This window comes from Amaranthus tricolor, chromosome 10, assembly GCF_026212465.1.
Source record: "Amaranthus tricolor cultivar Red isolate AtriRed21 chromosome 10, ASM2621246v1, whole genome shotgun sequence".
Classification (NCBI taxonomy): Eukaryota; Viridiplantae; Streptophyta; class Magnoliopsida; order Caryophyllales; family Amaranthaceae; genus Amaranthus; species Amaranthus tricolor.
In genome coordinates, this window is record NC_080056.1 from 26,900,068 (window position 1) to 26,924,989 (window position 24,922).

At 38.3% G+C, this 24,922-nt stretch overlaps 1 protein-coding gene across 1 annotated transcript; it reads left to right on the plus strand.

Annotated features, from left to right (window-relative positions):
- The first annotated feature begins 17,876 nt into the window (after positions 1-17,876).
- On the plus strand, positions 17,877-24,057 carry LOC130825013 (uncharacterized). The gene is made up of 3 exons (XM_057690038.1): positions 17,877-18,291; positions 19,078-19,204; positions 19,254-24,057. Exons 1-3 carry the CDS (start codon positions 17,877-17,879, stop codon positions 24,055-24,057), a joined length of 5,346 nt encoding a protein of 1,781 aa, XP_057546021.1.
- Positions 24,058-24,922: the final 865 nt, after the last annotated feature.

Consider the following 24,922-nt stretch of genomic DNA (forward strand, 5'->3'; position numbering starts at 1 on the left):
CTAAGACTCGAAGGCAAAAAGATTCTATCATGGTAGTGGTTGATAGATTCTCAAAGATGGCACACTTTATCGCTTGCACAAAAACTGATGATGCACAACATATAGCTAGGCTGTATTTTTCTGAAATTGTGAGACTACATGGAGTTCCCAAATCTATTGTGTCAGATAGGGATGGAAAATTCCTTAGTCACTTTTGGAAAACTTTGTGGAGACTATTAGGCACTAATTTGTTATTTAGCACCAGCCATCATCCTCAAACAGATGGCCAAACTGAGGTAACAAACAAGACCTTAGGATCCATTTTGAGAACCATAGTGGGTGAGCATCTTAGAGATTGGGACCTTAAACTAAGTCAAGCTGAGTTTGCTTACAACAGTAGCCCAAGTTATGCCACAAAATATACACCCTTCCAATGTGTTTATGGGGAAAACCCCCTGTTGCCAATAAATCTAATACATATTCATGCTGATGACAGGAAACAGAGGGATGCCGTGGAGCACGCTACTGAGCTGATGAAACTGCACAAAGCTGTCAAGGCGAACATAAGCAAAGCCAATGAGAAGTACAAGCGTAAGGCTGATGGGAAGCACAAGCAGAGGGAACCATTGAATGTTGGAGACTTGGTTTGGGTGCACCTCAAAAAGGAAAGGTTTCCACAATTGAGGAAGCACAAACTCATGCCTCGGGCAGCAGGACCTTTTCCTATTACTGCTAAATATGGGGACAATGCATATCAAGTGGAGCTGCCTGCTGACTACAATATCTCCAACACATTCAATATTGGAGACTTACAATTATACAAGGAGGACCAAGAATTGAGGTCAATTCTTCCCCAAGAAGGAGGAGTTGAACCATATGTGGACCATGGTTCAAGCCTTGATCCCGAGGAAGACGTTCAAACACAAGGGGGATTACCATTCGAGCACCCGAGTGCCCTTCTGAGTCACTCGAGCAGTAGTTCATCTGCCACAGATCTCCCATTCGAGTATCCGAGCATAACAGAGGATCAACCGAGCAGAAGCTTCCTTAGTCAGGGAACCATCACTGAGTTCTTATTCGAGCAACCGAGCCAGAAACAGAGTTTCCCGAGCAAATCTCAATGGCAGTCGAGCAATGAGTTTCATAAGCACAAAAGTATCACTGAACTTCCATTCGAGCCTTCGAGCAAAACTCAGCATCAGCCGAGCAATATTCATCAGCAACCAGAAATAGTCAGTGATCATATGACTGGCGACTAGGGTACTTTACTGGCGTGCCTGGGTTCAAACCATGAACTTCCACGACATGACCGAGATCAGATTGGCATCTTTGCACATGGACCTAGCCATCAAGGGTCTAGGACTCTTCTAATGATGATCATATAAGACGGAGGAACCAGTGCAAGGAACCCCAGTCACCAGATATTAGGCGCATTTTATACTTAGCCATTTTTCTGCTTTTCCAGTTTTTTAATTGTTGACATGTAGATGGCACGTGCTTGTAGCTAGCCGTTGTAATGATAGGAAGCTATAAATAGGTGCCTAGACCCTCTGTAAAAGACAATTCAATTGAGTATCAATCTATTTCATTCAGTTTTTAGTATTCTTCATTCAGTTTTTGCAAAGTGTTTGATTTCTTCTTCCTCCTTGCGTGAACATCTTCATCTTCAATCGGTCACAACACAAACGAAGTGTGGAACGCTTCTGAAACCAGGATTCGCACCAAACACGGGGATGGTGGATCCAAGAACTCGATTAAACCCTTCAAGAATGATGCCAAGAACAGTCTTGACACGAAGAACACAAAAGAAAACTTCTGTTTTGTTTGAAAACAGAAGGTGACAAGAACAATTCCTTGGAATGGTTCTTCGTCGTGGATGGAGATAATTGACCTTCACTCAGCCACTGATCTCGTCCTCACACTCAAGTTTAAGATTCACTCTCTTAACTCTCGTGGAAACAACTGAATACCCTCTTTGCTTCACTCACAAAGAACACACTCAGAGATGTAATCGCACACAATTACTTTGAATGAAAAACTTCATTAAACAACTGAATCATAATCTGTCCATGATACAATGAGGAAGTCCCTTTATATAGGACTTATTCTAACGGCTAGTTTGGGGTGTCTAACAAACATAACTAACCCCGTGCCTAATGATCTATACACGTGTACAATACAATGTTTATTAAAAACAGAAATCAAATATATTCTAAGTGTTGGCCGGTTGCTGCTGACTGGGCTTCCTTGTGTCGATTCATCCGGGCTCTATGAGTGTTGTTAGGGAGGTCCCATGCCTTTGATGGCTAGACCCGTATGCACTCATGACATCCATGTCTTGGTTCAGCCCTAGATGTCCATAGCCATTCGCCAAACACGTGACCAAGGTGGCCTGTCCGTCAGATTGCTGGTCAGTGCTCTGCTCGAGGTATTCAATGATTCTGCTCGAGTGGTGCTGCAGCTTGCTCGAGTAGGATTCCTTCTTGCTCGATAGCTTGAGTGTAGGATCAGTTCTGGTCGAATGCATTGTCTTTTTGCCCGATAGCTCGAATACAAGATTAGTGAGCCTCTGTTTGCATAGAAGGTTGCTCGACTGGTCGAGAACATGGCTCGGATGCTCGAACGAAGGACTAGCATGTTCTTGTTTGTCCTTTTCTTGATCAAGACCATCTTCATTTCCCTAGATTGGATATCCCACATGGCTTATACTTGAACCATGGTCCGAATATGGTTCAATCCCTCCTTCTTGGAAAAGAATTGCCCTCAATTCTTGATCTTCATTGTTCCATGTCATCACAGCCTTTGTTGTGGTACTGCTTTGTTCCCTTCCTTTTATACCATGTATTCCCAGCTCTTTTCGTGGTTGCATCAGTCTGACATCCTCTTGTTTATTATCTACATGGTACCTGCACAAAATATGAGTATCAATAATGATGTTTCCTAAGAAATAAAAGCCATTTACATCAGAGTATGCAGATGGACTTTTTTGATGCAGATTGTTTAATTCAATATCAGTAACAATCGTAGGCTTAATCAATTCTCCTCCTACTGTTTCATCCTTTATTGTTTTTAATGTTTTAATGTGCTGTTGGGTTGATTTATTTTCCTTCATAGTCAGATGCACAGCTTTCCTTTCACTTCCTTTGCAGTAGCCTCTCTTAGTCAGAACACAAGCTGCTTTGTTCTGTTTTGTTGGAGCAGCAAGAGTCTTATATGGGGGTAGGGGTATGAGGTCTTTTAATTTCCCTTCATGTTGTATGGTGTAGATGTTAGTAAACCCATTGTGTAGGGAGTGTTTAGCATACTGCCAGGGTCTTCCCAACAGTATGTGACAAACGTGCATGTCCATTACATCACACAACATCTCATCAATGTAGGAGCCTATAGAGAATTTAACTAAGCACTGCTTCTTCACATGACCTTCAGCCTTATTGTCTAACCATCGTAGCTTGTATGGGTTAGGATGGGCACTGGTGTTTAATTTCAGGTCCTGCACTAGTTGATTGCTCACACAGTTAACCTCGCTTCCTCCATCAATTATAAGGTTGCATACGTGGTTCTGCACTCTGCACTTGGTCTGAAACACACTCTCCCTTTGATCAACTTGTTTTCCCCTTGGTGTAGCATGGAAGTTTCTTCGTATGAGCAAGTGATAGCTACCTTCCTCAGGGTATATTTGTTCAGTCATCTCTCCCTCTGACTCACTGCTCTCAGTATCGCCTGGCTTAGTTCTTTGAAGTGTGCCCAAGTTGGTCAGTATATATGAACCTTCTGTATCATCTGCAGGTGTAGGTGGTAGGATAACCTTCTCCTCCCCATCCTTGGCTACTAGCATAGCCCTAGGTCCTTTCTCCCTGCTGTGTATCTCAGTCCACTCAATATTGGTGAAGGCTCGTGCATTAGGACACTCATTTCTGTAGTGTCCATGGCCATGACATTTGAAACACATGACATCCTTCATAGGTACATTATCCTTGGTTCTGTTGGATGCTGCTGTGTGTGGGTTTCTGTTTTGTAACCCAATACTTGGTCCCTCCCTTGTTGCACTACCTACTGTGTTGAGTTTTGGTGGTGTAGGTGCAGAAGGTTGTGCACTAGTGGTCCTTTTCCTTGAGTATTTTTCATATGTGAGGGCACTATCACAGGCTGTGTCAAGAGTCAAGTGCTGCATCACCTCCAGCTTCTCCCTCAAATCCTCTCTCAAGCCTCCTATGAACTTGCCTACCTTCATCTCCTCTGGTTCATTAACATCACAAAGAACAGACAGCTTCTCCCACTCCTGTATGTAGTCAGCTACTGACCTATTCCCTTGTCTGAGAGTGCTCCATTGCACGAAGAGGTGTTGCCTATATGATGAGGGTACATACTTCTTCCTGAGATGTTTCTTAAGCTTGGCCCAAGTGTTAATTCGATCCCTGTTCTCCCTCCTTCTTTGTTTCTGAATTCCATCAAGCCATATGGCAGCTAGCTTGGTTAGCTTGATTTTGGCCAGCTTGTATTGCTGTTCTTCAAGAGTGTCCTTGAATTCAAAGTACCTTTCCAACCCAGCCTCCCATTCCCAGTAATCCTCAGGGTTGTGTGTTGTTCCCCCAAAATCAGAAACATCTAACCTAAGGTTTCTATCCTCAGTGTTCCTTTCGTGATTGTGTATGGGCATTCCCCTCTCTTGTTGATTCATCTCAATCCTAGTCACTGCATGAGTGAGTTGTTGAATGGCGAGAGCCATTTCAGCAAACTTCTCATCTGTGTTCATGATGCACTTAATACCACAATACAATTTTCAGAAACAAAAACAAACGCACAAATGCAAAACCCTAATTTTTCAGAACGATCTTCTTGAATCTGATTGTGATGATCAATTTTGAAAGAAAACGTAATATTCAATGATTCTTAAACAAATTTAACCCAATTCCTATCAGATATCACATTCACAACAATCAAACGTTGAATTTCAAGAATCAGAAATCGCATATGCCAATGTTCTCAGCGAAGACTCAATGTTCGAACAATTAAAATGCGATTGTTATCAAATTTCAACAAGTATTCATTCAGAACATTCAAGAATTGAATTTAAATGAATCAGTGAACAAAATTTGATATGTATAATGACTCAGAACAGATTTTTCAGAAATCAAATTGATGCACATTCAATCAAACGATAATCAGATTTCCAGAAATTTACATTCCTCAATCAAATTCGTATAATAGTCAAGTATACTCTGTAATCCTTGATTACAATGAATGATTAACAAAGAAAAATTGAATTTAAGAGACTTTGAGATTGAATTCGTACCTGTATTCGTGAAATTAAACAAAAATGCACAATACCTGATCCTCCCAATTGTTCTTACCAGACGTGTATGTTGATCTGATTAATTGGCCTTTACTTATCTCCTTTTGATCGTGTCCCTTCTCAGAACACAGCTCTGATACCAATTGCACCAAACACGGGGATGGTGGATCCAAGAACTCGATTAAACCCTTCAAGAATGATGCCAAGAACAGTCTTGACACGAAGAACACAAAAGAAAACTTCTGTTTTGTTTGAAAACAGAAGGTGACAAGAACAATTCCTTGGAATGGTTCTTCGTCGTGGATGGAGATAATTGACCTTCACTCAGCCACTGATCTCGTCCTCACACTCAAGTTTAAGATTCACTCTCTTAACTCTCGTGGAAACAACTGAATACCCTCTTTGCTTCACTCACAAAGAACACACTCAGAGATGTAATCGCACACAATTACTTTGAATGAAAAACTTCATTAAACAACTGAATCATAATCTGTCCATGATACAATGAGGAAGTCCCTTTATATAGGACTTATTCTAACGGCTAGTTTGGGGTGTCTAACAAACATAACTAACCCCGTGCCTAATGATCTATACACGTGTACAATACAATGTTTATTAAAAACAGAAATCAGAAATATATTCTAAGTGTTGGCCGGTTGCTGCTGACTGGGCTTCCTTGTGTCGATTCATCCGGGCTCTATGAGTGTTGTTAGGGAGGTCCCATGCCTTTGATGGCTAGACCCGTATGCACTCATGACATCCATGTCTTGGTTCAGCCCTAGATGTCCATAGCCATTCGCCAAACACGTGACCAAGGTGGCCTGTCCGTCAGATTGCTGGTCAGTGCTCTGCTCGAGGTATTCAATGATTCTGCTCGAGTGGTGCTGCAGCTTGCTCGAGTAGAATTCCTTCTTGCTCGATAGCTTGAGTGTAGGATCAGTTCTGCTCGAATGCATTGTCTTTTTGCCCGATAGCTCGAATACAAGATTAGTGAGCCTCTGTTTGCATAGAAGGTTGCTCGACTGGTCGAGAACATGGCTCGGATGCTCGAACGAAGGACTAGCATGTTCTTGTTTGTCCTTTTCTTGATCAAGACCATCTTCATTTCCCTGGATTGGATATCCCACATGGCTTATACTTGAACCATGGTCCGAATATGGTTCAGGATTGAGGATCAATCTGGCGTGTAACCTTTCCACAAGGACGAGTGAAGTCTAGAGAAGGGTCGTGTATCAACCCCAAAGGTGAGTGAAGCCGGAGAAGGGTGGTAACGAGGCTGACCTGAGAATCAAGAAGTGAGTTCTTGGGCGTATATTGGTGAGTTTTGTGAGTGACTTTCGCGTTGAATAATCCACTCTAAGGATTAGAGTGATTGAGTGCAAGATTGTGAGTCCGGAGGACCCAATCTTGGTGCAGAATGAACGATGAATAATAAACAAGGATGCATGATCAATGAATAATGAACAAGGATCAATGATCAATGATGAATGAACGATGAAGAATGAACAAGGATGAATGATCAATGAAGAATGAACGATGAACAATGAAAAAGGATCAATGATCAATGATCTATGAACAATGAACGATGAAGAATGAATAAGGATCAATGATAATTGATGAATGAACGATGAAGAATGAGCAAGGATCAATGATCAATGAAGAATAAACGATGAAGAATGAACAAGGATCAATGATCAATGATGAATAAGCGATGAAGAATGAACAAGGATCAATGATCAATGAAGAACGAACAATGAACAATGAAAAAGGATCAATGATCAATGAAGAATGAACGATGAGGAATGAACAAGGATCAATGATCAATGAAGAATGAACGATGAAGAATAAACAATGATGCATGATCAATGAATAATGAACACGGATCAATGATCAATGATGAATAAACAATGAAGAATGAATAAGGATGAATGATCAATGAAGAATGAACGATGAAGAATGAACAAGGATCAATGATAAATGATGAATAAACGATGAAGAATGAACAAGGATCAATCATCAATGAGGAATGAACAAGGATCAATGATCAATAAAGAATGAACGATGAAGAATGAACAAGGATCAATGATCAATGAAGAACGAACGATGATGAATGAACAAGGATCAATGATCAATGAAGAATGAACGATGAAGAATGAACAAGGATCAATGATCAATGAAGAACGAAAGATGAAGAAAGAACAAGGATCAATGATCAATGAAGAATGAACGATGAAGAATGAATAAGGATCAATGATCAATGATGAATGAACGATGAAGAATGAACAATTATCAATGATCAATGAACAATGAACAATGAAGAATCAACAAGCATCCTTGATCAATGATGAATGAATGATCAAGAATGAACACTGATCAATGATCAATGAAGAATGAACGATGAAGAATGAACAAGGATCAATGATCAATGATGAATGAGCGATAAAGAATGAACAAGGATCAATCATCAATGAAGAAGGAACGATGAACAATGAAGAAGGATCAATGATCAATGAAGAATGAACGATAAAGAATGAACAAGGATCAATGATCGATGATGAATGAACGATGCTGAATGAACAAGGATCAATGAATAATGAACATTGAACGATGAAGAATGAACAAGGATCAATGATCAGTGAAGAATGAACGATGAAGAATGAACAAGGATCAATGATCAATGAAGAACGAACGATGAAGAATGAACAAGGATCAATGATCAATGATCTATGAACAATGAACGATGAAGAATGAATAAGGATCAATGATAATTGATGAATGAACGATGAAGAATGAGCAAGGATCAATGATCTATAAAGAATAAACAATGAAGAATAAACAAGGATCAATGATCAATGATGAATAAGCGATGAAGAATGAACAAGGATCAATGATCAATGAAGAACGAACAATGAACAATGAAAAAGGATCAATGATCAATGAAGAATGAACGATGAAGAATAAACAAGGATCAATGATCAATGAAGAATGAACGAGGAACAGTGAACAAGGATCAATGATCAATGAAGAATGAACGATGAAGAATGAACAAGGATCATTGATCAATAATGAATGAACGATGAAGGATGAACAAGGATCAATGATCAATGAAGAACGAAAGATGAAGAAAGAACAAGGATCAATGATCAATGAAGAATGAACGATGAAGAATAAATAAGGATCAATGATCAATAAGGAATGAACGATGAAGAATGAACAATTATCAATGATCAATGAAAAATGAACAATGAAGAATCAACAAGCATCCTTGATCAATGATGAATGAAGAATGAACGATGAAGAATGAACAAGGATCAATGATCAATGAAGAACGAACGATGAAGAATGAACAAGGATCAATGATCAATGATCTATGAACAATGAACGATGAAGAATGAATAAGGATCAATGATAATTGATGAATGAACGATGAAGAATGAGCAAGGATCAATGATCTATGAAGAATAAACGATGAAGAATAAACAACGATCAATGATCAATGATGAATAAGCGATGAAGAATGAACAACGATCAATGATCAATGAAGAACGAACAATGAACAATGAAAAAGGATCAATGATCAATGAAGAATGAACGATGAAGAATGAACAAGGATCAATGATCAATGAAGAATGAACGAGGAACAGTGAACAAGGATCAATGATCAATGAAGAATGAACGATGAAGAATGAACAAGGATCATTGATCAATAATGAATGAACGATGAAGAATGAAGAAGGATCAATGATCAATGAAGAATGAACGATGAAGAATAAACAATGATGCATGATCAATGAATAATGAACACGGATCAATGATCAATGATGAATGAACAATGAAGAATGAATAAGGATGAATGATCAATGAATAATGAACGATGAAGAATGAACAAGGATCAATGATCAATGATGAATAAACGATGAAGAATGAACAAGGATCAATGATCAATGAAGAACGAACGATGAAGAATGAACAAGGATCAATGATCAATGAAGAATGAACGATGAAGAATGAACAAGGATCAATGATCAATGAAGAACGAAAGATGAAGAAAGAACAAGGATCAATGATCAATGAAGAATGAACTATGAAGAATGAATAAGGATCAATGATCAATAAGGAATGAACGATGAAGAATGAACAATTATCAATGATCAATGAAAAATGAACAATGAAGAATCAACAAGCATCCTTGATCAATGACGAATGAACGATACAGAATGAACACTGATCAATGATCAATGAAGAATGAACGATGAAGAATGAACAAGGATCAATGATCCATGAAGAACGAACGATGAAGAATGAACAAGGATCAATGATCAATGAAGAATGAACGATGAAGAATGAACAAGGATCAATGATCTTTGATGAATGAACGATGAAGAATGAACAATGATCAATGACCAATGAAGAATGAACGATGAAGAATGAATAAGGATCAATGATCAATAAGGAATGAACGATGAAGAATGAACAATTATCAATGATCAATGAAAAATGAACAATGAAGAATCAACAAGCATCCTTGATCAATGATGAATGAACGATACAGAATGAACACTGATCAATGATCAATGAAGAATGAACGATGAAGAATGAACAAGGATCAATGATCAATGAAGAACGAACGATGAAGAATGAACAAGGATCAATGATCAATGAAGAATGAACGATGAAGAATGAACAAGGATCAATGATCAATGATGAATGAACGATGAAGAATGAACAAAGATCAATGATGAATGAAGAATGAATGATGAAGAATGAACAAGGATCAATGATCAATGAAGAATGAACGATGAAGAATGAATAAGGATCAATGATCAATGATGAATGAACGATGAAGAATGAACAATTATCAATGATCAATGAACAATGAACAATGAACAATGATGATGTAAGTGTGATTAGGAAGAACACACTTAGATTTAAAAGTTTCTGATTTTATTGTAAAAAAAAAAAAGAAGAATAAGTATATAAGAAAGAATAAAAGAAGAATATTGACAAGAGCCAAATCACAAGAACAAACTCAATGATTTGGGGTTTTAGGCTAGAGACAAGATACACTCAATCTCCCCTAAGAATTAACACTCAAGACAAACTCAAAGTGATAATTGAAATTACTATTTCTTTGGACAAACACAAGAAGAAAAGCAATGCATAAAACACAAGGTTTATATTATGAAACAAAATCTGAATTTTTTTGATTACAAAACATTCCTTTATATAGGGTTAATACAAGATTCTAGAAGCTTTCAAATACATCCCCCTATTTCAGTCAATAAATCCCCCTTTGTTGGTCAACAAATTCATGAATTAATTAGAGTTCATGTACCAAAAATTCACCCAATAAATACAATGAACTTGCTGATTTCTAGAAAGTAAATTCATCCCCCCTTTATAATAAAGAAAAATCAGCCCTAAAAAAATAAAAATAAAAATAATTAATATATTGTACCAACATTGCATATTGATGCCACCCTTGCTCTTTTGTACCATGCAATTATTTGTTATCCCATACTAAGCATGTGACAAATTCTGGTTTGCGAAAAAAAAGAATTAAACCCGAGTTTCTCAAGAATTAATGCAACGGGCTCATGAACACTCGATTTTGGATCATTTCCTCCTTCTTTTGAAAAGTTTGTCCTCAAACTTGAATCATCCAAGTATGGTGACAAATCCCCCACATTGAAAGTAGCACTTACACCGATCAACTCATCAGGAAGTTCAATCTTATATGCGCTATCATTCACCCTTTCAAGAATTTTGAATGGACCATCGGATCTTGGCATAAGTTTATTTTTTCGAAGTTTGGGAACTCTCTCCTTTCTTAAATGTAACCACACCAAATCCCCAGGGTAAAATATGGGTTGTTTTCTTTTTTTATTGGCTCTCTCTTGGTATTTTTTATTCATCTCCTCGATTTTTTTCTTCACTTGCTCACAGGTTTTTTGAAAAGTTTCCACCCTCTTTTTTGCATCCCTTTCAACCATATCGCCTTTTACCAAATGAATCAAATCAACGGGTACAAATGGATTCACTCCATAAACTACTTCAAAAGGAGAACGAGAAGTAGTCAAAGAATGAGCCCTATTGTAAGCGAACTCCGCATGGGCTAGTTTCACGTCCCAATCTTTCTGCGTTTTGCTCACAAGACCACGTAACAAAGCACCCAAAGTTCTATTTGTCACCTCGGTTTGCCCATCAGTTTGGGGATGATGAGAGGTGCTAAATAGCAACTTGGTACCAACCAACTTCCATAGGGTCCTCCAAAAGTGACTTAAAAACTTGGAGTCCCTATCTGAAACTATACTTCGAGGAATGCCATGAAGTTTGACGATTTCCTTGAAGTACAATTCAGCCACTTTCACAGCGTCATCAGTTTTATTACAAGCTACAAAATGAGCCATTTTAGAAAATCTATCTACCACCACCATAATGCTATCTCTACCCCTTTGAGTTCGAGGCAGTCCAACAATAAAATCCATGCTAACACTTTCCCAAGGAACATCAGGAACTGGTAAAGGAGTATACAACCCTTTTGTGAAATGCCCTTTTGCCTTCTGACACGTTGCACATCTCTCCACTACTAAAGAAACATCTTTGATCATTCTTGGCCAATAGAAATGCTCGCCCAGAATGTCAAGTGTTTTTTGTACCCCAAAGTGTCCAGCTAAACCACCACTATGAACTTCCCTCACCAATAATTCTCTAACACCACCCTTAGGCACACATAACTTGTTTCCCTTGAAAAGATAACCATCTTGCTCAACATAATCTTTTGTTTGTTTTTCAAATTCACCAGCAAAATCAGGATCATCTTTATAACACTCTTTGAGTTGTTCAAAACCCAGAATTTTTGCATCTACCATAGAAAGCAAGTAAGTGCGACGCGATAAAGCATCGGCCACTACATTACTCTTCCCATCTTTATATTTGGAACTGAAGGAAAATGATTGAAGAAATTCTACCCATTTTGCATGCCTCTTGTTTAACTTTTGTTGCCCATGTATGAACTTTAAAGCCTCATGATCTGAATGAAGAACAAATGGTTTTGGCCTTAAGTAATGGGACCAATGATCAAGCGCTCTAACTATGGCATAGAACTCACGGTCGTAAGTAGAGTAGTTCATCTTAGCTCCATTCAATTTCTCACTAAAGTAACTCACAGGTTTTTTGTCTTGAATAAGGACAACCCCTATTCCAACCCCACTTGCATCACACTCCACCTCAAACACCTTGTTAAAATCAGGAAGCACAAGTATTGGAGCAGTAAGAGCATGTTTTTCATCCTTTCAAAAGCATTTTGAGCACTTTCTCCCCACTCAAACTCTCCTTTTTTAGTTAACCCGGTAATAGGAGCCATAATAGTCGAGAAGTTTTTAATGAACCGCCTATAGAATGAAGCAAGCCCATGAAAACTCCTAACCTCATGCACATTGGTCGGAGCCAACCAAGACTTCACTGCCTCTATCTTTTCTGGATCAACTCGTACTCCTTCTCCAGTCACAATGTATCCTAAAAACACCACACTAGGGTTCAGGAATACACATTTCTCAAGCTTCCCATACAACTTCACTTCTCTTAATTTTTCAAACAACTTCCTCAAATGTATCATATGATCTTCATCGTTTTTACTATACACCAAGATATCATCCAAGTAAACAACAACAAAATCATTGATAAAAGGACGGAGAACCTCATTCATCAATCTCATAAAAGAACTGGGAGCATTGCAAAAGCCCAAAAGGCATCACTAACCACTCATACAACCCCTGTTTTGTTTTGAAAGCTGTTTTCCATTCATCCCCTTCTCTTATTCTCATTTGATGATAACCACTTCTTAAGTCTATTTTGGAAAAGACTAAGGCTCCACTCAACTCATCCAACATGCCTTGCAACCTAGGCATCGGAAAACGGTATTTGATGGTAATGTTATTAATGGACCGACTATCTACACACATTCTCCAAGTCCCATCTTTTTTTGGCACCAACAGAGCAGGAATGGCACAAGGACTAAGACTTTCTCTCACATAACCCCTTTCAATCAACTCATTCACCTGCCTCTCTAACTCCTTACTTTCCTCTGGGTTGCATCTATAAGCAGCTTTGTTTGGCAAAGGTGCTCCAGGAATTAAGTCAATGGCGTGCTCAATGCCTCTAATTGGAGGGAGGCCTTTGGGCAAGTCATCGGGGAACACATCTTTGTACTCTTCTAATAACTCTTTTAGGGATGATGAGTTATCACAAGAAGTACTCTTAGTATCTTTGGCCCTTACAACCAAAGCATACCCTCCACCATGCTCTTCCACTATTTTCTCAAATTCATTACAAGTTACAAGATAGTTGCTTTTTTTCTTTTCTTTTTTAGCAACTTTAGGGGGTAGGGGAATTAATTTAACTTTTCTACCATCCCTAGTGGTTACAAGATATTCATTACTCTTTCCTTTGTGCTCCGAGTTGTGATCAAACTGCCATGGTCTTCCTAGCAACAAATGACAAGCATCCATCGGTAGCACGTCACACCACCTTTCATCTTCAAAGCCTCCAATAGAATAAGAGACTAGAGCTTGTTTCTTCACCTTTATGCCAGTGCTATCATTCAACCAATTCAGCTTGTAAGGTTCTTCATGATCTCTAGTAGTCAACTTTAACTTATTCACAGCCTCTGATGAAATTACATCGGTTTGAGCACCACTATCAACAATCACATTGCAAGTCTTATCACCAATCTTGCATCTAGTATGAAACAAATTATTCCTTTGCCTCAAATCAGATTGTGGTTCACTAAACAACACTTTTCTCACAACCATCATGTTAAATTCGTCCTCCGGTTGTATTTCTTCATCAAATTCATCCTCTGAATCTACCACTTCCTCAACCACAAAGTTATACCTTTGTTCTTCTTCATCCATGATAGCACATTGAGTAGCGGTCAGAACAGCTTTGCTAGGGCATTCACTAGCAATGTGTCCTCTTCCATGACACTTAAAACATTTCCTCCTTGTAGCAAATTCACTAGGAGTAACCACAGCCTTTTCTTTCTTTGCTTCATATTTCGGACCAGAATGGATTGCTTTACTTTGAAAGGTACTCTCTTTTGAATATGATGGAGTATATTTTGAAGTGTTTTTATAAGGCACTCTCGGTCTTTCTTTTTCCTTTTCCTCCTTGGCTTGATTTTCAAATTTCAAAGCCAATTTGCACACATCACTAAAAGAAGTGTAGTGAGTGACTTCAACTTTTCTACTGATTGTCTTTGACAATCCCTTCACAAATCGAGCAATTTTAAAAGCTTCCTTCTCTTGCAAATCACATATTAAGCAAAGCTTTTCAAATTCTTTTAGATAATCTTCCACACTCATGCCATCATCTTGTGAAAGATGTGTTAATTTCAAATACTGCTCTTGCTCATATTCTTTGCTCACCCACTTATCTTTCATCTTTTTTTAAAATTTTTCCCATGAATCGACTTTTTCTTTTCCGGCTCTTCTTCTATTTGCCTTAAAATTGTCATACCATAAGGCAGCAAGTTTTGTAAATTTAAGCACAGCAAGCTTAAATTTTTTTCTATCATCATACCCCTTGTATTCAAACACAGCTTCAATTTGCCTTAGCCAATCCAGGAATGATTCGCTATCATGACCTCCATCAAACTCCGGGAGATCGATTTTCAATCCTCTATCTTCATCAAATGCACGAGAATTTCCTACACCACTACCATCTCCTTCCTCGATCTCATTGATTTTAGTTGATGTTTTCAACAACAACTCACCCATAGCATTCATTTGGGTATTTTGTCGTTCTTTTTCCGCATCTATTTCTTCATTTTTTCTCTCCAATCTCTCCAATTTTTCTGTTATGATACGTAACATATCAGCAAGATCTCCATTTGCGCCCATTTTTTTTTTTTTTTAAAACACCCTTTCAATCCACCAAAAGCTTCTGATACCAAATGATGTAAGTGTGATTAGGAAGAACACACTTAGATTTAAAAGTTTCTGATTTTATTGTAAAAAAAAAAAAAGAAGAATAAGTAGATAAGAAAGAATAAAAGAAGAATATTGACAAGAGCCAAATCACAAGAACAAACTCAATGATTTGGGGTTTTAGGCTAGAGACAAGACACACTCAATCTCCCCTAAGAATTAACACTCAAGACAAACTCAAAGTGATAATTGAAATTACTATTTCTTTGGACAAACACAAGAAGAAAAGCAATGCATAAAACACAAGGTTTATATTATGAAACAAAATCTGAATTTTTTTGATTACAAAACATTCCTTTATATAGGGTTAATACAAGATTCTAGAAGCTTTCAAATACATCCCCCTATTTCGGTCAATACATCCCCCTTTGTTGGTCAACAAATTCATGAATTAATTAGAGTTCATGTACCAAAAATTCACCCAATAAATACAATGAACTTGCTGATTTCTAGAAAGTAAATTCATCCCCCCTTTATAATAAAGAAAAATCAGCCCTAAAAAAAATAAAAATAAAAATAATTAATATATTGTACCAACATTGCATATTGATGCCACCCTTGCTCTTTTGTACCATGCAATTATTTGTTATCCCATACTAAGCATGTGACAAATTCTGGTTTGCGAAAAAAAAGAATTAAACCCGAGTTTCTCAAGAATTAATGCAACGGGCTCATGAACACTCGATTTTGGATCAAATGAAGAATCAACAAGCATCCTTGATCAATGATGAATGAACGATCAAGAATGAACACTGATCAATGATCAATGAAGAATGAACGATGAAGAATGAACAAGGATCAATGATCAATGAAGAACGAAAGATGAAGAAAGAACAAGGATCAATGATCAATGAAGAATGAACGATGAAAAATGAATAAGGATCAATGATCAATGATGAATGAACGATGAAGAATGAACAATTATCAATGATCAATGAAAAATGAACAATGAAGAATCAACAAGCATCCTTGATCAATGATGAATGAACGATACAGAATGAACACTGATCAATGATCAATGAAGAATGAACGATGAAGAATGAACAAGGATCAATGATCAATGATGAATGAGCGATAAAGAATGAACAAGGATCAATCATCAATGAAGAAGGAACGATGAAGAATGAAAAAGGATCAATGATCAATGAAGAATGAACGATGAAGAATGAACAAGGATCAATGATCGATGATGAACGAACGATGCTGAATGAATAAGGATCAATGAATAATGAACATTGAACGATGAAGAATGGACAAGGATCAATGATCAGTGAAGAATGAACAAGGATCAATGATCAATAAAGAATGAACGATGAAGAATGAACAAGGATCAATGATCAATGAAGAACGAACGATGAAGAATGAACAAGGATCAATGATCAATGAAGAATGAACGATGAAGAATGAACAAGGATCAATGATCAATGAGGAATGAACAAGGATCAATGATCAATAAAGAATGAACGATGAAGAATGAACAAGGATCAATGATCAATGAAGAACGAACGATGAAGAATGAACAAGGATCAATGATCAATGAAGAACGAAAGATGAAGAAAGAACAAGGATCAATGATCAATGAAGAATGAATGATGAAGAATGAATAAGGATCAATGATCAATGATGAATGAACGATGAAGAATGAACAATTATCAATGATCAATGAACAATGAACAATGAAGAATCAACAAGCATCCTTGATCAATGATGAATGAACGATCAAGAATGAACACTGATCAATGATCAATGAAGAATGAACGATGAAGAATGAACAAGGATCAATGATCAATGAAGAATGAACAAGTATCAATGATCAATGATGAATGAACGATGAAGAATGAACAAGGATCAATGATCAATGAACAATGAACTATGAAGAATGAACAAAGATCAATGATCAATGAAGAATGAACGATGAAGAATGAACAAAGATCAATGATCAATGAAGAATGAATGATGAAGAATGAACAAGGATCAATGATCAATGAAGAATGAACGATGAAGAATGAATAAGGATCAATGATCAATGATGAATGAACGATGAAGAATGAACAAGGATCAATGATCAATGAAGAATGAACGATGAAGAATGAACAAGGATCAATGATCGATGATGAATGAACGATGCTGAATGAACAAGGATCAATGAATAATGAACATTGAACGATGAAGAATGAACAAGGATCAATGATCAGTGAAGAATGAACAATGAAGAATGAACAAGGATCAATGATCAATGATGAATAAGCGATGAAGAATGAACAAGGATCAATGATCAATGAAGAACGAACAATGACCAATGAAAAAGGATCAATGATCATTGAAGAATGAACGATGAAGAATGAACAAGGATCAATGATCAATTAAGAATGAACGATGAAGAATAAACAATGATGCATGATCAATGAATAATGAACACGGATCAATGAGCAATGATGAATGAACAATGAAGAATGAATAAGGATGAATGATCAATGAAGAATGAACGATGAACAATGAAAAAAGGATCAATGATAAAAGAAGCATGAACGATGAAGAATGAACAAGGATCAATGATCAATGATGAATGAGCGATGAAGATTTGAACCAAGTATGCAAGGCAACATGGCTCAAGCATGACACTAGAGGAAGATAAGTATGAAGACGAAGCCATCCAAACCTTCATACAAACAGAAGGCTGCACAGACAGTAGCACAGAGGACCAACAGAGCTGCCAGCCACCACCTGCGGACCAGCATACCTTGCAGCTCCTCCACAGAACCAACCGGAACATCCCAGGAGACACCAAGGGTAGTTTTGGAATCTCTATACATGGGCCTTGCTTTCATGGTCCAAGGAACCTCCTAACTATCATGGGAAGACTCCAAGAAACAGTACAGAAGGTGGGTTGTTCAACAGAATTGCTGTCAGAATCAAACACATGTCTTGCTGACCAGCATACCTTGCAGACGTCTTCCCGAGCAAACGTGTACCTCTTTGGGGACATCAAGAGTAGTTATGGAATCTCTACACATGGACCTTACGACCATGGTTGAAGATGCCTCTTGAAGAACACAAAAGATGCCCAAGAATTGCTGCTGAAGGTCGAGGGTTCAGCGGGTAGTACAGCAAAATAAATCAGAATTCTGTTTTCTGATTTTCATTTTTAAAACGTGCACATTTTAGCCACGTGTCTTTTTATAGCCGTTATTTTTGTTTGGCTGCATAAACATTAGTCTTAGCTATTTTTAGAAGGCCTCATATCTCTATAAATAGGAGGTCTCACCCCTTGTAAACTCAGATTTCAGATTTTTCAGAATAAAACATCAAATTGTTTTTCTTTCAAACATTGTTTGTTTGAGCCTCTGAGTGTTAGTCACACACTCGTCACTTTGCGTTGTTAGTCACACAACTTCAAAGCCTATCCTGCATTCCACAAGGTAGTCAATCCTTGGGTTGCAATAACGATTACACAACGGTGGTGAGTGAAGCCATTGACGGGTAGTCAGTCAGCCGGAAAATCAAGATTTGGTTTCTTGAAGCTGATTTTTGGTGTGTGTTTGAATGCTGTGCGTGTCTTTTCCATTCCAGTTCATATTCAACATCTTGGGGCAAATTAAGGTGTGCCATCCACCCCTTAATTTGGTGCAATTTTGGTATCAGAGCTTTGTTCGAGGAAGGACCGTAGGAGACTCACAAACAATCAACTCAAACAGAGGATCGAAGAGTTTCTGAAATTTCTGAAATTTCAAGATTGGTGAGATTTTTCCAATTTTCGTTGATTACAGTCTTAAGTAATCATAGTGTGAGTCTTTGGTGTATTTTTTTGTAAAAAAGATTTGTTTAAAAGAGATTTAAAGAACGTGTGTGTTCCAAAATTGGGCATACAGCAGATTTCTGTAATTGCTGTCAGAAATCAGTTTCTGTATTCTGTATTCTGTATTGCTGTTCTTTGTGCATTTCTGTTTGCTGTATTGTTTCTGTTATATAATTGCAGAAATTTTGTTTTACAGGAATTCAAAAGTTCGTGTTTCTTTCGTGCATACAGAAAGCATACATCAAAACTCTATTTCAGAAAAATATTGTCTGAATCTGTTTTTCTTTGATTCTGTTTTGAAGCCTTGTGTGCACAAATTGTTGATTAAGTTGAGTTTGTTTCTGTTTTCTGCAACTATGGATGCTAGGATGAATAATTTAGAGGAAGCATTGAGACAGATCACACAGTCCTTAGCCAATGCAGGCTTGATGAACAATGATAGACCTAATAACCAACACAATCCCAACCTTACACCAAGAAACCATGAGGACAGGACAATTAGAATAGATATTGCTGAATTTGATGGATTAACACATGACCCTGAAGTGTATATTGAATGGGAGGCTAGCTTGGATAGGTATTTTGAATTTAAAGACACCCCCATTGAAAGACAATATAAGCTAGCTAAGATCAAACTTACTAGGCTAGCAGCCATATGGTTAGAAGGCATGCAAAAACAGAGGAGAAGGGAAGACAAACCTAGGATTAACACTTGGGAAAAATTGAAGAAACATCTTAGGAAGAAGTATGTTCCCTCAAATTTTAAACAACAACTATACATGCAATGGAATAACCTCACACAAGGAAATAGGACTGTAGCTGAGTATGTGCAAGAGTGGGAGAGACTCTTATTGTTATGTGATGTGCATGAAACAGAGGATATAAGGATAAACAAATTTGTTGTAGGATTAAGGGAAGATTTAGCTGAAAAGATGCTTAGCACACCTAATCTCACTTTCTCTGAGGTGTGTAACTTGGCCATAAACTATGAGAAATTTGCTAATAGGAAGAAAGCTAGTCAATCCACACCAAACTACACTAGGAACCCTAGGAATCAATCTTTCAGAACACCTAACAAGACACCCATCACACCTAGGAGGGAGGAACCAGAGAGTAGGGAAAAGGGTAAGAATAAAGATGATACACCTTTAAAAGACATAGTGTGCTATAAGTGTCATGGGAGGGGGCATTATAAGAGTGATTGTCCTAATGCTAGAGCTTTCACTATGCAAGAGTGGATAGAAATCAACAAGGACCACAGTGTTAGAGTCATGTTAGTTGCACAAAATGGCAAGGAGTTTGAGACTTGGCCTCCTGTGGGAGAGGAAGAACCAGATGGGACCTATAGGGTGAGTGACTCAGGTAAACTACAGAGATATGAGGACAGTGAGGAAGAATCTGAGACAGAAGAGGAAAGGGAAAGAGTCTTACCTGAAGATGAGCACTATAACCTTGTCATTAGGAGAAATTTCCATGCTACACCTAAGGAAAAGAGTTCTGACCAAAGGGAAAATATTTTTCAGACTAGATGCAAGATTAAGGATAAGACCTGCACTCTTATCATAGATGGAGGAAGTGAATCAAATTGCATTAGCTTAGACCTAGTTAAAGAGTTGAGACTGAAGACCAAGCCCCATCCACACCCCTACAAGTTAAAATGGCTAGATGATAAGGCTAGTGGAGCTGTGAGTAAGCAGTGCTTGGTGAGTTTCATAATTGGTTCATATAAGGATCAGGTTTTGTGTGATGTGTTGGACATGAGTGCTTGTCATTTGCTGCTGGGTAGACCTTGGCAGTATGATAGGAAGACTACACATGATGGTTTTGCTAATACCTACACAGTGAGACATGAGGGAAAGCTTAAAGACTTGATTCCCTTACCCCCACACAAGACCATACCTCCACCCCCTACACCAACCCTACAGCTGATGAATAGAAAGGCTTGTGAAAGGGAAATAAAGAGCCAAGAGGAAGTGTATCTGATGTTTACTAAGGAGATAGATCAACCTGTAGACTTACCTGAGGAGGTTAAGCCCTTACTGCATGAGTATGCAGATGTGTTTCCTAATGAGCTACCACCTGGACTACCACCTATTAGGGGCATAGAACACCAAATTGATTTGATACCTGGAGCTGCCCTACCTAATAGACCTGCCTATAGGACAAACCCTGTTGAGACTAAGGAGCTTCAGAGGCAGATTGAGGAGCTTATGCAGAGAGGTTATGTGAGGGAAAGCCTTAGTCCCTGTGCTGTGCCTACTATCTTAGTGCCTAAGAAAGATGGTACATGGAGGATGTGTGTTGATAGTAGAAGTGTTAACAACATCACAGTGAAGTATAGGTTCCCAATACCTAGGATTGATGACATGTTTGATGAGCTAGCAGGTGCACAATGGTTTAGCAAAGTTGATCTAAGGAGTGGTTATCACCAAATTAGGATGAAGGAAGGTGATGAATGGAAAACAGCCTTCAAGACTAAATATGGGTTATATGAGTGGATGGTGATGCCTTTTGGACTTACAGGAGCACCTAGTACATTCATGAGACTCATAAATGAAGTGTTGAGACCATTCCTAGGAAGATTCATTATTGTGTACTTAGATGACATCCTTGTGTATAGCAAACAAATGGGAGAGCATCTTGACCACTTAAGACAACTTTTTGAGGTTCTAAGAAAGCAGAGGTTATATGGAAAACTTGAGAAATGTAGTTTCTTCATGCAGGAAGTATTCTTCTTAGGGTTTATTATTGGGAAAGAAGGGATAAAGGTAGATCCTGCTAAAGTAGAAGCTATCTTAACCTGGCCTACACCTAACACCATTACCCAAGTCAGGGCTTTTCATGGGTTAGCCTCGTTTTATAGGAGATTTATTCACCACTTTAGTGCTATCATGGCTCCTATCACAGAGTGCACAAGGAAGGGTATATTTCAGTGGACTGAGGATGCACAAATAGCTTTTGAACAAATTAAGAACCTCATGTGTAAGGCCCCTGTGTTGAAACTTCCTGATTTTTCAAAGCCATTTGAGGTAGAGTGTGATGCTTGTGGCATAGGCATAGGAGCAGTTTTGCTGCAAGAAGGGAAACCAGTAGCTTATTTTAGTGAAAAGTTAAGTAAGGATAGGCTCAACTATTCCACATATGACAAAGAATTTTATGCTATGGTTAGAGCTTTGGAACATTGGGCACATTACCTTAAGGTTCAACCTTTCATACTATATACTGATCATGAGTCCCTCAAAAATATACATGGCCAACACAAGTTAAACCCTAGGCATGCAAGATGGGTAGAATTCCTCCAAACCTTTGACTTTTCAGCCAAATACAAGACAGGAAAGACCAATGTAGTGGCTGATGCCTTAAGTAGGAAGCACAACCTATTAGCCATACTAGGAGCCAGAGTCCTAGGATTTGAGATGATTAAAGACTTATACCCTGAGGATAGTGACTTCAAGGACATTTATGCAAGCTGCCTAGAAGGATCACAAGGCATGTTTAGCATCAACCAAGGGTTTTTGTTTAAGGGAAATAGGCTTTGTATTCCTAGGACCAATCTAAGGCAATTATTAGTAAAGGAAGTGCACGAAGGCAGTTTAGGAGGACATTTTGGTATTCAAAAGACCCTAGATATGCTTAGTCAACATTTTTATTGGCCCAAGATGTTAGGCACTGTTGGCAAACACATAGTTAGGTGTGAAGCTTGCATTAAGGCCAAGATTACTTTTCACAAAGGAGAATACATGCCTTTACCTGTTGCCACCAAGCCTTGGGAACACCTTAGTATGGATTTCATCATGGCCTTACCTAGGACTCAAAGGGGAAAGGATTCTATTATGGTTGTTGTGGACAGGTTCTCCAAGATGGCACATTTTGTTGCTTGCAACAAGGTGGATGATGCTCAAAACATAGCTAGGTTATACTTTGCAGAGATTGTAAGGTTGCATGGGGTACCTAGGACCATTGTGTCTGATAGGGATAGCAAGTTTCTTAGTTGCTTTTGGAAAACCTTGTGGAGACTGTTAGGCACAAAGCTCTTGTATAGTACATCTCATCACCCTCAAACTGATGGGCAAACAGAGGTGACCAACAAGACCTTGGGCTCAATCTTAAGAACCTTAGTGAACAAAAATCTAAGGGATTGGGATCTCAAGTTATGCCAAGCAGAGTTTGCTTACAATAGAAGTCCTAGCTATAGTACAAAGCACTCCCCCTTTGAATGTGTTTATGGGGAGAATCCATTATTGCCTGTATCTCTAACTTGTAATTTTGAAAATGACAGGGTACACAAAGATGCTGTGGAACAAGCTAAAGAGATGATGAAGCTGCACAAGTTGATTCAGGAAAACATTCAGAAGGCTAATGCAAGATACAAGCTCAAAGCAGACAAGGGCCACCAGTCCAAACAACAGTTGGAAGAAGGGGATTTTGTGTGGATTTACCTAAGGAAAGCAAGATTTCCTCATCTCAGGAGAAATAAACTCATGCCTAGAGCCATAGGACCTTTCCAGATCATAAAAAAGTTGGGAAATAATGCATACAAAGTAGATCTCCCAGAAGAGTTTAGTGTTTCAAACACCTTCAACGTGGGTGATCTCAAACCATACATTGAACCTACAGAATTGAGGACAATTCTTCCTCAAGAAGGGGGAATTGAACCAAGTATGCAAGGCACACATGGCTCAAGCATGACACTAGAGGAAGATAAGTATGAAGACGAAGCCATCCAAACCTTCATACAAACAGAAGGCTGCACAGACAGTAGCACAGAGGACCAACAGAGCTGCCAGCCACCACCTGCGGACCAGCATACCTTGCAGCTCCTCCACAGAACCAACCGGAACATCCCAGGAGAACCAAGGGTAGTTTTGGAATCTCTATACATGGGCCTTGCTTTCATGTCCAAGGAACCTCCTAACTATCATGGGAAGACTCCAAGAAACAGTACAGAAGGTGGGTTGTTCAACAGAATTGCTGTCAGAATCAAACACATGTCTTGCTGACCAGCATACCTTGCAGACGTCTTCCCGAGCAAACGTGTACCTCTTTGGGGACATCAAGAGTAGTTATGGAATCTCTACACATGGACCTTACGACCATGGTTGAAGATGCCTCTTGAAGAACACAAAAGATGCCCAAGAATTGCTGCTGAAGGTCGAGGGTTCAGCGGGTAGTACAGCAAAATAAATCAGAATTCTGTTTTCTGATTTTCATTTTTAAAACATGCACATTTTAGCCACGTGTCTTTTTATAGCCGTTATTTTTGTTTGGCTGCATAAACATTAGTCTTAGCTATTTTTAGAAGGCCTCATATCTCTATAAATAGGAGGTCTCACCCCTTGTAAACTCAGATTTCAGATTTTTCAGAATAAAACATCAAATTGTTTTTCTTTCAAACATTATTTGTTTGAGCCTCTGAGTGTTAGTCACACACTCGTCACTTTGAGTTGTTAGTCACACAACTTCAAAGCCTATCCTGCATTCCACAAGGTAGTCAATCCTTGGGTTGCAATAACGATTACACAACGGTGGTGAGTGAAGCCATTGACGGGTAGTCAGTCAGCCGGAAAATCAAGATTTGGTTTCTTGAAGCTGATTTTTGGTGTGTGTTTGAATGCTGTGCGTGTCTTTTCCATTCCAGTTCATATTCAACATCTTGGGGCAAATTAAGGTGTGCCATCCACCACTTAATTTGGTGCAAGATTGAACAAGGATCAATGAATAATGAACATTGAACGATGAAGAATTGACAAGGATCAATGATCAGTGAAGAATGAATGAAGAAGAATAAACAAGGATCAATGATAAATGAATAACGAACGATGAAGAATAAACAAGGATCAAGGATCAATGATGAGTGAACGATTA

What these genes read in the sequence shown, in the direction of transcription:
- LOC130825013 (XM_057690038.1), top strand. Translation starts at nt 17,877, where the DNA reads ATGACACTAGAGGAAGATAAGTATGAAGACGAAGCCATCCAAACCTTC. An exon ending in ACATGGACCTTACGACCATG is followed by an intron (nt 18,292 to 19,077) that starts GTTGAAGATGCC and finishes TTTGTAAAAAAG; the next exon opens with ATTTGTTTAAAAGAGATTTA. An exon ending in GCTGTTCTTTGTGCATTTCT is followed by an intron (nt 19,205 to 19,253) that starts GTTTGCTGTATT and finishes TTTGTTTTACAG; the next exon opens with GAATTCAAAAGTTCGTGTTT.